At 43.6% G+C, this 13,542-nt stretch overlaps 1 protein-coding gene across 4 annotated transcripts in view; it reads left to right on the plus strand.

Annotated features, from left to right (window-relative positions):
• LOC144705503 (carbon-nitrogen hydrolase family protein) overlaps window positions 1-12,892 on the plus strand; it is a 31,855-nt gene extending 18,963 nt beyond the window's left edge. For all 4 annotated transcript variants that reach the window (XM_078578211.1, XM_078578212.1, XM_078578214.1 and 1 more), the window contains exons 7-14: window positions 8,677-8,845; window positions 8,920-9,055; window positions 11,094-11,232; window positions 11,336-11,512; window positions 11,863-12,030; window positions 12,098-12,193; window positions 12,263-12,391; window positions 12,484-12,892. In XM_078578211.1, the coding sequence (XP_078434337.1) occupies window positions 8,677-8,845; window positions 8,920-9,055; window positions 11,094-11,232; window positions 11,336-11,512; window positions 11,863-12,030; window positions 12,098-12,193; window positions 12,263-12,391; window positions 12,484-12,702 (1,233 nt within the window). In that variant the 3' untranslated portion in view covers window positions 12,703-12,892. The remainder of the gene's footprint in view (window positions 1-8,676; window positions 8,846-8,919; window positions 9,056-11,093; window positions 11,233-11,335; window positions 11,513-11,862; window positions 12,031-12,097; window positions 12,194-12,262; window positions 12,392-12,483) is intronic.
• Window positions 12,893-13,542: the final 650 nt, after the last annotated feature.

The following is a 13,542-nucleotide window of genomic DNA, read 5'->3' on the forward strand; positions in this document are numbered from 1 at the left end:
CGTCTGTCTGCATGAAGTCCTCGACATCTTCAGTTGGCAGGGAATCCTGATCACCATCCAGCACTATGATGAGATTTAAATCTTGCTTGCATCTATAACCTGGAGTAAAACGATCATTACAATAAAAAAAATAACCCTTGGATTTACACAATTGAAATTCGCCTTCATTCAGCTTCAGATTGCGCCGTTTATTTGTCTGATCTTGTGGAGGCTGTTGATTCGTTGGATTGGATGGAATAAGTGGCAGATTTGCGTTGCGTTGATGTGGAGTTTGGCGACTGGCTGAAGGAGCTTCAGAGGAGCCAGTATATGTTGTATAAGTCGTCTTCCGATAAGAATTCCTTGTTGTGCATGCACTTGGGTAAATAGTGCTGTCTTGGCGTGTATTCCAGAGGGTATCCAGATCTATTTCTGCCTGGATAGATAAATCCATGATCTCCTGAAGACAAAAGGGTCGGTACCTTCAGACCTCAGAGCAGATGTCCGGTTTGATAAGCCATCTCTTTGATCTTTGGTTCAATATAGGGAAGCTGAGCCAGAAAACTCTCAAATTCTGCCCTGTATTTGTCGACAGATCCTGTTTGAGTCACCTCCAGTGGTTCTTGATATAAACTGTCAGATGAAAGCCCATACCGGTTGGAGAATTTATGCTTAAAATCTGCCCAATCATGAAATCCCACTTCCTTCTCTGTGTAAATAAACCAGTTCTGTGCAGAATTGTTAAGATGAATTGAGATGAGTTGCATTTTGTCGTGCTCACCCATAGGATGCATCAGAAAGAATCGCTCCAGGCAAGTGATCCATCCATCACCATTTTCTCCTTGAAAAAACGGCAGATCTCCTCGTTTGAAACGAATACCCTCTAACCTTGCTTCATACGGAGGAGCTTCTTGGTGACCACGCAGTGGTCTAGCAAACTCTTCTCCCTCTACTCCTGGGGGATTAGGAGGTGGAATGTCGTTGATACGAAGATTGATGCTTGCAATCTGCTCCATCAAATGTTCAAGGACATTCGTCGTTCTTCGTTGGAATTCCAGATTTGACTGTTCCGGCCTTGGATCTTGGTCCATACTGCAGATTGGCCGAGAATCGTCGGCTCTGATACCAAATGTTACGCCCCTGGCTGTAAGAGTAATCTATAGAAGAAACTTGTACCCAGGACAAGCAAAAGTAGGTCAAATGGTAGCACAAGTCTCAACAACGTTTGCAGAAGTAAAGAAAGAAGAAAGATAGCTCGACCCCCAGTAGACCGGTCAGTTGTGGTCTTGAAGGAAGGGGAATCCCCTCCCAGCCTCGATCAGGTGGAGAACCTCCACTTCTCGCCCAAAAAACCCCGTCCTTAGTCTCCTTCGCGGACTCTTTATCTCCCATTTTCGTGTCTATTCGTTTCCCCCGTCCTGCTCAGCACGTTGGGGACGGTTACGTTTCCTTCTTCGCATGTATGTGCGTGGGAGGGTCGTATCACTCCACCACTAATGGGTACAAGATCCACCTTAGTCGTCATATGAGTGAGACCAGGCGGTTATTCTTTCCAGATATTTCGTTGTCCTTCTCGAGTATCCTTCGAATAATTTAGAACACATGTTTAAAGACTTGTGATTGCCATATTTTGATCTCATCATAATTCACGTGGTCATTGCATGTATTCATGGACTTCAATTATAAGCATTGCACATGCATTATAATGAATATTTTATAATAATGAGTTTTAAAGGAGATGTGAAATGTGCTATTGGCTTGCAAGGCACTAGTATTTCTAAAAAAATTATGCTGATATTTCGTTTTAACACAGCCAATCTTCCGGCCCACCACTTTGTCAGCATATTCTTTAGGCAATCCAGGTCTTCCCTTATCCTCTCCAGCTCACTCATCTGAACTTTGGCATTGAGGGCCTCTACAGCAGGAGTGGGAGGTGTATCACTCCCGCCTGGACATCTAGACACAGCCATATTGGCCTTTCTTGTATGATCACGCTTGCTGTGTAGCTTCCGGCAGCTCACTTTAGTGCGTCTCCACTTCTTGCAGAATGTATAGTACGGGTCCTTTTAGTTAACTTGTTTGAATCGGCCTTGTTGGCTGTTGGGTTGATTTCCAGGTTCACTGGAATTTCCTCCCTTCGTTCTGATGGGGCAAGCTATGTATGTTTCCCTTCTTTGACTAGGGAATGGAAACTTTGATTAATGACTCCTCTCTGTCTGCTTCAGGGGAGGGATACACCTATTTAAAGAGAGAAATGCATGAATAAAAATAATACTCCTTATTAGGTAATATGGTTAATATCGCATCATAAACACAAGCATACTTAAGAAAACTATCGGAAGAACTCCCTCATGGTGCTGGAGTTATACCTCCATTTCCCTTTCATAGAGTCAGGTGCGTTCATATCACAAACCAATGGTACCTCGTCACAGAGTTCATGCATATGTAGGAGATGGTATGACCTCATCTTTCATCCTCCACATGTGCATCAGGAGCCGTCTGGGGCTCTGATACCATGTCTGCGTCCTCCCCTTTCCCTCGGGGAGAAAAATGTCCTCCTTCCCATTTGGGTCTTCGCAAAAAACAACATTAAGTGAAATATGTCCTACGTGAATGCGGCTCCTGTATAAATACATGTGACAGCTGGGTTGAGTCTTTGCTAGAGATATAATTTCTTTTTGAAGAAAAAGAGTAAAAAGAGATATATAGTTCTTTACATCATGAAGTACAGTATTTACAGACACATGCCGTCCCTTAACCACATCATTGCGGTGCAGCCATAATGCCCAGAGCACCACGAGGAGTCTTCCCCTCCCCGAGCGTCCTCTACATGCGCACTCTGGAGCGAGCTCTAGTATGCTTCATCAAATGTCACATCCACCCAAATGAGTTTCTACAATCTCCAAATTGCATGTGCAAAAGAACACTTAAAAAACAGATGAGAGCAGCTTTCCTCGTCATGTGCATACATGGGGTACAATGCTGTTGTGTATGGGATCATGTGCTTTCAAAGGACTCGTGTCATAATTTGTCTCCCAAGAAGGAGCCACCCAAAAATCCCCACTTTTAATGGGACCTTCTCTTCTATAAACATTCACAAATATTAATATGACTCCTTGTATACCTCCCCAACTAAAGCAGATGGGTCCCTCCAGGCCCAGACGTCCTGTGTTCCAATGGTGGGCCGCAGCTATAAGATGGACTACTGCATGTTCACTAGGTCTTCCAGCCTCCGGTCAGATAGCGCGCCCTCCATGATCTGATTCCATGTGTTGTTCCAATAGTCGCACTGACTCTTGAGGATTATTTGTCAATGCAAAGAAGTGAGGGGAAGCCTCTCACAACTTTCCTCAGGCTGACCATTCATCTGTCCAATTGCGGAATAAGGCTCCATCCCCTATTTTGGGTTCAAAAAACCTCTGAATTTGTGGAATAATCTGTCTCAAACCCTGACACAAAATGGATGCCCTTGTGATTGGGGTTGACTGCTGTTCCCAGCTCATCTCCGTACCATAGCTTTCTCTCAAGACCTTCGTGGCTATCTCTTCCTCTGGTCCCATAATCTTGCCCGCCAATTTTTTCAACAATGGCTATGTTCATGTCTTGTAGGTGTAGTACCCCCAACCCGCCTTGCTCCACAGATCGGCAAAACACCTCCCACAACACCATGGTAGATACGCCACTATTGGCCATCCCAGGCCCTATCGAAAAAAGATGCCTCATCGAGGACTCCAGGCGTTGTCCCACGCCCTTAGGCAGATTGCAAACGGAGAGGTATAATATCAGGATTGCAGAGAGCACCTATCTCAGTAATGCCTGTTGGCCAGCTCGTGACAGAGCGCGGTCTCTGCCAGCCCTCTAGTCTCCTCTCCTCCTCAATCATCAATCCCCAATCCATACTTGACATCTGCCTCCTCGTCAAGAGCAATCCCAGAGAATGCATGGGTTACATCCCAATGGGAGTTCCCAGAGTCTCAAAGCATTAGGCTTCTTGATCCTGCGAAAGGCCAAACCCCACAAAAAGGAATTTGGTTTGATTGATCTGCTATCCTGAGAGGTCTGCAAAGAGGTTTAATAGCGTTGAAAGGTTTTAAGCTTCCTCCCTTGAGCCATCCATGAAGAAGGTGGTGTCATGCGCATAGTTAAGTAGTAGAATGCCCATTGGAAAATGTTAGTGAGAGGCCTCTCCTAGTGGGTCATGTTCTATAAACCCACTAGGCTCCCTCACTTATCACTAACTCATATTCTCTCCTCTCTCTCTCCTAGGGTATATATACCCCTCCTCATGTACATTCTAGTTAAGGAATTCATTTCCTCTCCTTCCTCCAAGCCCTAGCATGGAGTTCAACATGGTATCAGAGCCAAGCTCTTGATCCCCATCTCTAGCCCTAAGCCTGTGTGCGGGCTTCTTCTTCTTCTTCTTCTTCTTCTTCTTCTTCTTCTTCTCAATCTTCTCCTTGCTCGCACGCAAGCAGCGCCCGCACGCAAGCAGCCGCCCGCAAGCAGCCGCCCGCGAGCAGCGCCCGCACGCCCGCAAGCAGCCGCCCGCAAGCAGCGCCCGCAAGCAAGCAGCCGCCCGCGAGCAGCGCGCGAGCAGCGCAGCCGCCCGCAAGCAGCCGCCCGCGAGCAGCGCCGCCGCCCGCAAGCCGCCGCCCGCAACAGAAAACTCTACGACTGAAAACCCTTAAGCATGCTTTTTTGCATACTTCGACAGTACAGATGACCAGGATGTCCACTGACAGGACGAGTAATATTGGTGCCAAGGGGCATCCCTGCCCGACTTCCATTTGGGGATGGATCCTTAAGTGTCCTTGATTGTCCATCTGTATAATTGATTCACTAAAGGACAATATTCCAAATTCAAAAAAAAGTGTGGTTAACGAAACAGTAAATTTCAATGTAACACAAACACTGTCAAACTGTTATGTCTCTTTGCGTAATTTGAGCAACATGCAACACAGTGGGGGGATGTTTGTCTGAAAAGATGGCTGAGGTTTAGTCTTTGCTAGAAAGCTCTTGAATGGGACTGGGCCAAGTGAATCAATTATTGAGGCGGAACTGGGTCAAGTTTGTTGATGCAAAAACTAGAGATTTTTAAGAGCTTTTCATCGTATGCCCCGCTCATATCATGCAATTAGAGCATATGCTTTTATGGAGTTCAGAATGTGTTTCCATTGAGGAAGGATCTCAATTTATGACTCCTTGAATATAACATAGTACGTCTGATTGAAAGATTTACCCAATAAAGTTAACTTTATTTGACTTTTCATTCTCAAATTCTTTAAAGAATGATGATGAAATGGATCTCTTGAGTTTTATGCTCACAGTATCCATGTCAAGATAGCATCAAGGTAGTGAGAGTGGAGAGTGTTATGCTCGCAGTTTCAATATAAAAAATTGGAGGTCAAGCAGAATTGTTCCTCTCAGGAAATTATGTAGATGATCCTGGTACTCATGGGACAATATTTACCCCAGATGAAGAGGTCCTTGCCACTAGATGAGGAGTTCAAATGTCATTCAAGGATTTGGGAGATGAAAATTCGTTTTTGATGTCCAATCACAAGGGTCAAGGGCAATCAGCACATTTAAAGACTGTATTGTTGTAGAACATGGAAAAGGTCTTGGAAAAAGAATCGGAGGTGCACCTTGTATGTTGTCGTGTTGTGATGCAACCCTACTTGATTTATCACTGAGATGTTAGATTTATCTGAGATTTTCAATAAAAAGACTTCAACTCAAACTATCGTTCCACAGCACAGCAGAATGGGAAGGTTTTAAGGGAAAGAGAGATAGGGGGTTCCCCATATTAAAAGAGAAGAATAGGAATGGGGGAGGAGGACGATGTAATGCCAAGGGCTGCTGTTCTTTAGTGAACGTCATTGACTGCAGGATGAGAGGGAGGGGTTGCAACCAGTTAATAGGCAGAAAGAAAAAGAGTAGGGAGGATAAGAAGTCATGTCTGGGACGTTGCCTGCCAAGGTGTCGAGGAAGGGCTTAGGACCACTCACTAGGGGGCTGTGGGCCCTTTTGGTTGGTCTGAGCCTCCTTAGTGGGCCGGGCTTTCTTCCCTTCATAGATGTGACTTCCAGATCATATCATTGTGATTCACTGTAACAGCTAAAACAGGGCAACGGACTTGGCGTAACTTTTCTGGGGGGAGGGTAGGATTTCATCCAATGGGCTTGTATGGTAATACGTTCCCGTGTCGGGGACGGATCAATGATCGAATTGTAATGCCAAATTCATTGAGATAAGTTCAAATGTTCCAATGTAGCAGGAACACTGGAGAGAGAGAGGAAAAGAGACGAAAGATAGGAGTTCCCGGGGTGGAGAGAAAGGAAACAGGAATGATGAGGAGCTTGGCGATGGTTCGCCAGAGAGCAGCGGTGGGCTAGGTCAGGGAGGGAGGACGCCAACCTGCGAGCCAGGGAAGGGAAGGTCATGACCAAGAGGAGAAGGAAGAGATGACAAGAGAGAAAGGGGACAAAGCTTACTGTGTGATTTTCCTCTCAGAGCTACCTCGAGAGAGGCCTTTAATAGAAGATGTTGAGGGTTGGGCCTGTGCTTGCGTAATGGGCCCTGATTGGGCCTTCCTCTGAACATATAGTTCCTGCTGGATCATATCATATGACTGTACACTTGATTCCTAGGATTGAACTGCAGGTTAGGCCAATGTTGATCTGTATTATTGTGAGTCAGTGTAACAATTTTGGTGAAGATTCAAGATTGCTATGTGAAAAAGCAATTCAAATCCATGAAAACTTTGAAAGGAGATGATATCTTTCAAGAAGGGAAATGAGTTCATCAACGATATGCGCAAACTGATATGATCCAGAAAAACAAAATTGAAAAGGTGTTCTTCTTGTCTTTGTGAGAGATAAAGATCAATCAATTCGATTCAATGCAAGATAGATCAAGAGAGTTTCACAAACCAATACAATGTAGCTTACAACGGAAATGGATAAAAGGTACCAACCTAGGATCGAGAGATCCTCCTTCTGGACGCAGGCTTCTCCTGCTCTCCAGCCCTTCCCCGTGCTTCTTGACGGGACCAGACACTTCTTGCCAAATTCGTACCTGTAGGTCTGCCACTGTCTTTATTTATAGGGTTGTTAACCCTCTTTGTCCCCTTGAGCTGACATGGACCTGGCTCTTTGGTTAAATTGTTTTCTTTTGTATTTTCTTGAAAAGAACATATCACAATCACAGGATCGAAGACACAAGATAGACATGAGTTGAGAGATATCGCATCAATAATCCTCCGATGTACGAGGCGAGAGGTTCTCCCTGCTCCCTTTGATTTTCTGATTCGATTTGAAATCAAGAAAGCCGTACCGTGTCCACACCTGCCAGTCTGACTTTTAGGCTACACTTCTTGCCTTGAGTGTGATTTAAGGGGTCATGTGCCAGGACAGCCGCACACGTGTTTGTAGGCTTGTTCGTCCTCTTATGATATGTTCTGGACAGAAGCTCCTCAGCCAGCTCATTGGAGAGCTTTTAGCTGACTTAGTCATGGTTTGATAACTGTAGACTGCAGTGATCACTAAATAAAGTTGGTATTCTGCTATAATGATGGAGGTACATTGAAGTCGTCAACTGCCTTAAATGGCGTCATTCAGAGAGTTGAATGATAAGCCGGATGACGTCTTCACCTAGCCACCCATGGCTAACCATCATTGGCTATTTATGCGGACAGTTCAGTACACATGACACCAACGCTCCATCTTTTGGGGGGGCGGGGGGGGGGGGGATCGCAATCCCTATGAACTTGTATTTTCAAAAGCCCATTTTGCTGGTCACACAGGTTCTCCGTCGGAGGTGGCTCCCAAAAAACTCCACCAAATGTCCTATGTGCACAAGTGACGAAGACGAAGATTGCTCCCATTTGTTTTTCACGTGTCAGTTTGCTCAGAGAGTATGGGCATCACAGCAGGTCCCAGGGGTGGTTATCTCCTCCGACGAGGCATTTTGGGCCTCAGTCACGCACGGGAGGCCCAGGAGCAGACTAGAGTGGGGGAGGCTGCTAGCGACATTATGGGCGCTGTGGCTGCACCGGATCGAGGTGGTGTTTAAGGGGAGGAAGGCTTCGGTGGAGAATGTCATCCACGACATTCAGGCGCTTGCATCATTGTGGGTTGGAGGGGGCTGAAAGGCAGACCCTTTTTGGGCCTTGATTGTATATGGTCTGTACATGACTTTCATTTTAATGGTATCAGGTAGACCACCGGCCCCAGGTGGTCTTCCATATTTTCATTCAAAAAAAAAGCCCATTTTGCTCTCTCTACACAATAACTAAGACTTGTCATTATTAGTGAATGATTTAAGGTAGGGTTTTATTTCCCTCAGCTGACGACTTTTTTTCATCTTTTGGAAGTGCATGTAAGTTCATTGAAGATCCAAGTAAGATTTCAAGATTGTGATACTTGAAAGTTCTTGAATTCCTCTGCACGAATATTTGATCAATCATATTTTTGTCTTCATTGTTCAAATACAAGATTGGCAGAAAATATTAGGTTCTTCTTGCGTACTCTGAAATGACTGCAACTATTGGACAAAATTTGATGTTGGCCCTTCTCATCTTAGATTAAAAAATGAAAATGTCATGCTTGTTCATTATTTATGTGATTATCTTTCCAATTTTTTTAAATGGCAGTCGAGAAAATTTTTTATTTAGATTTTATGATTCAATGGTTTCAGGTAAAATACCACTGCCCACAAGAAGAGATTGCTCTTGGACCTAGCTGTTGGCTCTGGGACTACCTCCGGAGAAGTGGGGCTTCTGGATTCTTGCTTCCACTTTCTGGAGGTGCAGACAGTTCTTCGGTAGCAGCTATTGTTGGGTCAATGTGCCAGCTTGTTGTAGAAGGTGTTCTATTCTTTAATACCTGCTTCTCATTTTTTGATTCAATTTGTTAGCCCTTATTGAGTGAATGTGTGCAGACATCAAAAAGGGGGAGGAACAAGTAAAGGCTGACGCAGTGAGAATAGGGAAATACAATAATGGAGAGTTTCCAACTGACAGCAAAGAATTTGCCAGCCGTATATTTTACACTGTTTATATGGGAACAGAAAATAGGTATGCTGCACACATATTCGTCCAAGATGTTATTAATGTTTTTTCTTATCATTCTTGTGAAAGCTCTTATTTTTATAATTTAAAAGATGTGCAATTTTTATCACTTAACTGTTGGCTTATGTGCAGCTCAAAACTTCAAGATGTTTTTCAATATTAGCTTTTAATAGTTTTTTTTTTCCGGTTTAGTATTATTTCAATCATTCTTCTATTGAACACTTTAGAATAGAGAGAATATAGTATAATTTATGTAGTTGGGATGAGAGATATCTATGGGGGGTAAAGAGTAACATGGCTGTGGCGCAGTGGAGGTATCAAATTTTTAATAGACTTTCAAGCATTTGTGGTTGTGTACAAAAGTGTGAAAATTTATATGATATGCTAAAATGTAGTCTGCAATCCCAAGCCCTCTCTCTCGCTTGTGATGTGTGCATCATTCGCAGAGACATTGTTGGTCCAGGTACTGTGAATTGCCAGACACCATTCTCTTGATTAGGGTACTTCTAATTCGTTTCAGCCAACCAAGTTACCATTCTTCATGCTTCAAGTCATATACTGCTTCCCACTGCTAGATTCCATCTGCATCCATCCAGGTCTTCCTCGGCAGTTGCTCTTACTGAAGTATTCTTCTAATTAGGTCAGTAGTCAATTCACCAGGTCAATTGACCAGGTCAAAAGTCAGTTCCTCAGTCAGTTGGCTCAGTAAGTGGCTAACAGTCTGATACACTACTGGTATCGTATTGGTAAAATAAAACGTAAAATCAATGCAGGTGGTCGACTTACAACTTGGATCTTACTTCCTCCGTAGCTCCCGTCTCTCCGCTCCCTAAAGAGTATACTCCGTGCTCCTCAGCAATCGAGAAATCCCGACGAGTCTTCAGCCGAATGCAGCCCCAGCTCCTCTCGGAAATCCCGCTCCAAGAAACCTCGAAGACCTCCCCCCCTCTCCTTCTGTCCGTGTCTCCCCTTTATTTATATCATCGCCTTTATTTCCTAACTAACTATCTTTCAAGATAGTTAGTTATTTTGGCACATTAGTGCCAGCTGGCTCACTGCCCAATATTCCTTTCTTCTTTCTTCTTTCGTAAACTCTCAAAGGAATCGTATCACAGTCAACCAAAATAAACGAGGAGAAGAGGATGAAATCTTTTGTGGACAACAAGAGAACACTTGTTTCCTTTCTTTAGCATGCCTTCTCATCTGTTATGGAGTCCCTTCGTTGTGGTACATCTTTGGTTTCTGGATGATGTATGCCATCATGGATTCCCGTAGACTGATTCTGAACATTGTGTCATCACGGAACATCAATGGTGCTGAACTTTGCTTATCTAGGATCACCTCATGTTCATACTTAAGTGTGAGATCAGTTGCCTCTATGACACTACTGTTGAATTAGGTGCAGAGATTATGATAGATCATGACTGACACTTTGAACATCATAGTTGATAAAAAAATCAATGATGGCTAACCATCGATTCTATATCAATCAAGAATTTGATGGGATTGACAACCAAACCAGATCAAAGATGAACACAATCTGATTGGCGATCCAGATGCCGATCAGATCATGTTTTGGGTGGGGGGAGGAATAATTTATATTTTGATTGATAATGGTGACTCCCAGAACTGTGGGATCTATTCTGTTCCCCTTGAAAATCTGTCAGCAATGACAAACAGAAATCGGCAGGAGCGGCAACAAGCAGTGGTTCATGATTTTTCAATTGGACAAACTGATTATTAAAGTGTCAAATCCACTTAAAAATGGCAATGGCTCTGAAGTCAAATGCTGGACGGATTCAAAAATCAATTGCTGAAAATCTACCATCAATCTGTCAATGGTTCTGGAGCCCTAGATTTTTGAAGGGCTAGATTTTCATTCCCTTGTTTGTTCGATACAGAATAAAATACCTGCAGGTTGCAGCATCAGTTAAGGGCACTCAATGTTGATGACAGACATTAGGGATCTGTGTAAAATAAAATGTAACTTGGGAAGAAATAGCTTCTAAAATGGGAAAGAGCTTCTCACTTCTGTGTTTTTCAGTTCTGATGCTACGAGGTTGCGGGCTAAGACGTTGGCCAATGAAGTTGGCTCCTATCACCTGGATATTGCTATTGACAGCATAATATCTGCTCTTCTGTCACTCTTCCAGACACTAACTGGGAAGCGCCCCCGTTACAAGGTCATCCCTTTGGCTTCCCTAGAAAATTATAGTTAGAAAGGAAATGATCAGTAAGTAAATTTATAATTACAAGGTCTTTCAACTTTTTTTAATTTGATTACAGATTGATGGTGGATCAAATGCTGAAAATCTAGGGCTCCAGAACATCCAAGCCCGTATAAGAATGGTTGTCGCATTCATGCTAGCGTCACTCATGCCCTGGGTTCAGAATAAGTCAGGATTTTTCCTTGTGCTGGGAAGTTCAAACGTGGATGAAGCTCTTCGAGGTTATCTAACTAAGGTGAATCTTCAATTTTTCAGCAATATTTATAGATCAATTTCAACAAAAAAATAATGATATTACATATTAGTAAGCAAGATGATTACTTCTATGGATCATTCTGCTTTGAATTTATTTTAATTAAGAAATAGGCAAAACATTGGATCGTTAGGTGAAGTTTGGTTTTTCAAGAAATTTATTTACAACTGAAAGATATGAATGGTATTGATAATAACGCAGAAGATGATACGAGTCGTATTGGTTTTTCAAAAAGTTGATTTACAAATTCATAATAGTACACTCACATCGTGACCTACTTAGCTGTTGAGCACGTTTTTTCTTACATCCTAAATCTGGAATCTGCTCTGCAGTATGATTGCAGTGCGGCAGATATAAACCCAATCGGGAGTGTTAGTAAGCAGGACCTACGGGCATTTCTTCGCTGGGCTGCGATCAACTTAGGGTTCAAATCTTTGAAAGAAATTGAGGAAGCTCCTCCAACAGCCGAGCTGGAACCCATTCGCCCAAATTACAACCAGGTAACAAACAATTCTCACAAAAATATCAAATGAGGACTATCTTACGCTCATTTAATATCCGAAACAGTTGGACGAGGTAGACATGGGCATGACGTATGAAGAACTCTCCGCGTACGGCCGTTTGCGGAAGATCTTCCGCTGCGGACCGTTGTCAATGTTTCAAGTGAGATTCAACCCAAACTCAACCCATCAGTTGACCTTGAATTTGAAACCGATGGTGTTTTTCTTGCAGAATCTTTGCCACAAGTGGTGTGGGAGGTTGACCCCATCGGAGGTGGCAGAGAAGGTCAAACACTTCTTTAAATACTACTCCATCAACCGACACAAGATGACCGTCCTCACACCATCATACCATGCGGAGGTATGTTGATCTTGCTTTTCCCTGTGCTAGTTGATTGACCAATTGATTGATTGATTGATTGACGGCATGCATCTCCGGCTGCGATTGTTCAGAGCTACTCCCCTGAAGACAACAGGTTCGACCTGCGTCAGTTCCTGTACAATTCCAGTTGGCCATTCCAGTTCCGCAAAATCGATGAGCTGGCCACCGATCTGGAGAATAAGGAACAAGCATTCTCTCCTCTGATCCCTGACTTGGAGGGTGGGTCCACTAATGGGAGTGGCCTTGGTGTAGTTGCCGCCGGCTCGGCCAATCCTAGGGCAGGTGTCTAAATTCACAATCCACAGCGAGTTCATTTGTTGATTTATGTTCTTATTATGTTATTGTCACCAGCTTGTTTAAATTTGTACGTGTTGTGTCCAAATTTGTAGCTGGGCCCCCAACTTTCAATGCTCATGGGTCGAGGAGTCTATGTATTATAATTTAAATATTATTTATGTTCAATTTTTACAAGTTTGGTCATTATTTATCTCATTGTTACCTGCTTGTGTGACTTAAAATTGATGACTGGGATTATTGAGTGGTTCGGGGTCAGTGTGCATACATGTCGTGTTTGAATTGTCATGTTCAAGTGGTGAGAACGGCCCCCACTACACCTCTCAAAATGCATGACCGAAATGAGTGCACAGCCTGTGTAGGACATTGTGCTCGTGTGATGTGTGAAGTTCAGGACATCGTACTTGTGCGACATGCAAAGTGCACAACATCGTGTTTGTGCGACGTGTGAAGCACATGACATCGTACTCGTGTGACATGTGAAGTACAGGACACTTGGCCCACGTGCATGCGCGATTGACATGCACAAACTGAAAGTGCACAAAAACCACGACTCGAGGTATAAAATGAGTTAAAGTTAATTCTTGTTGTCACGCGAGCCTTCCACGTGTTCTCTCATCGTTCTGCCCCGTTGTCCCTCTCTCCCTCTCCCTAGTGTTTCTCTCTTCCCTCTCCTCCATCATCCTTCTCAGGCTGTTTCTCCCCCTTACTTTCAGTTTTTCTCATCATCAAGTACTCTCCAAAGTATCCGTTCTCCTTGCTTTGCACAGATCATGGCTCCTCCAAAGGTAGATCTTTTGAATTTTCTGAAACTTTTTTTGTTCTGTAGCCAGGTT

Source organism: Wolffia australiana, chromosome 7, assembly GCF_029677425.1.
Source record: "Wolffia australiana isolate 7733 chromosome 7, ASM2967742v1".
NCBI classification, from domain to species: domain Eukaryota; kingdom Viridiplantae; phylum Streptophyta; class Magnoliopsida; order Alismatales; family Araceae; genus Wolffia; species Wolffia australiana.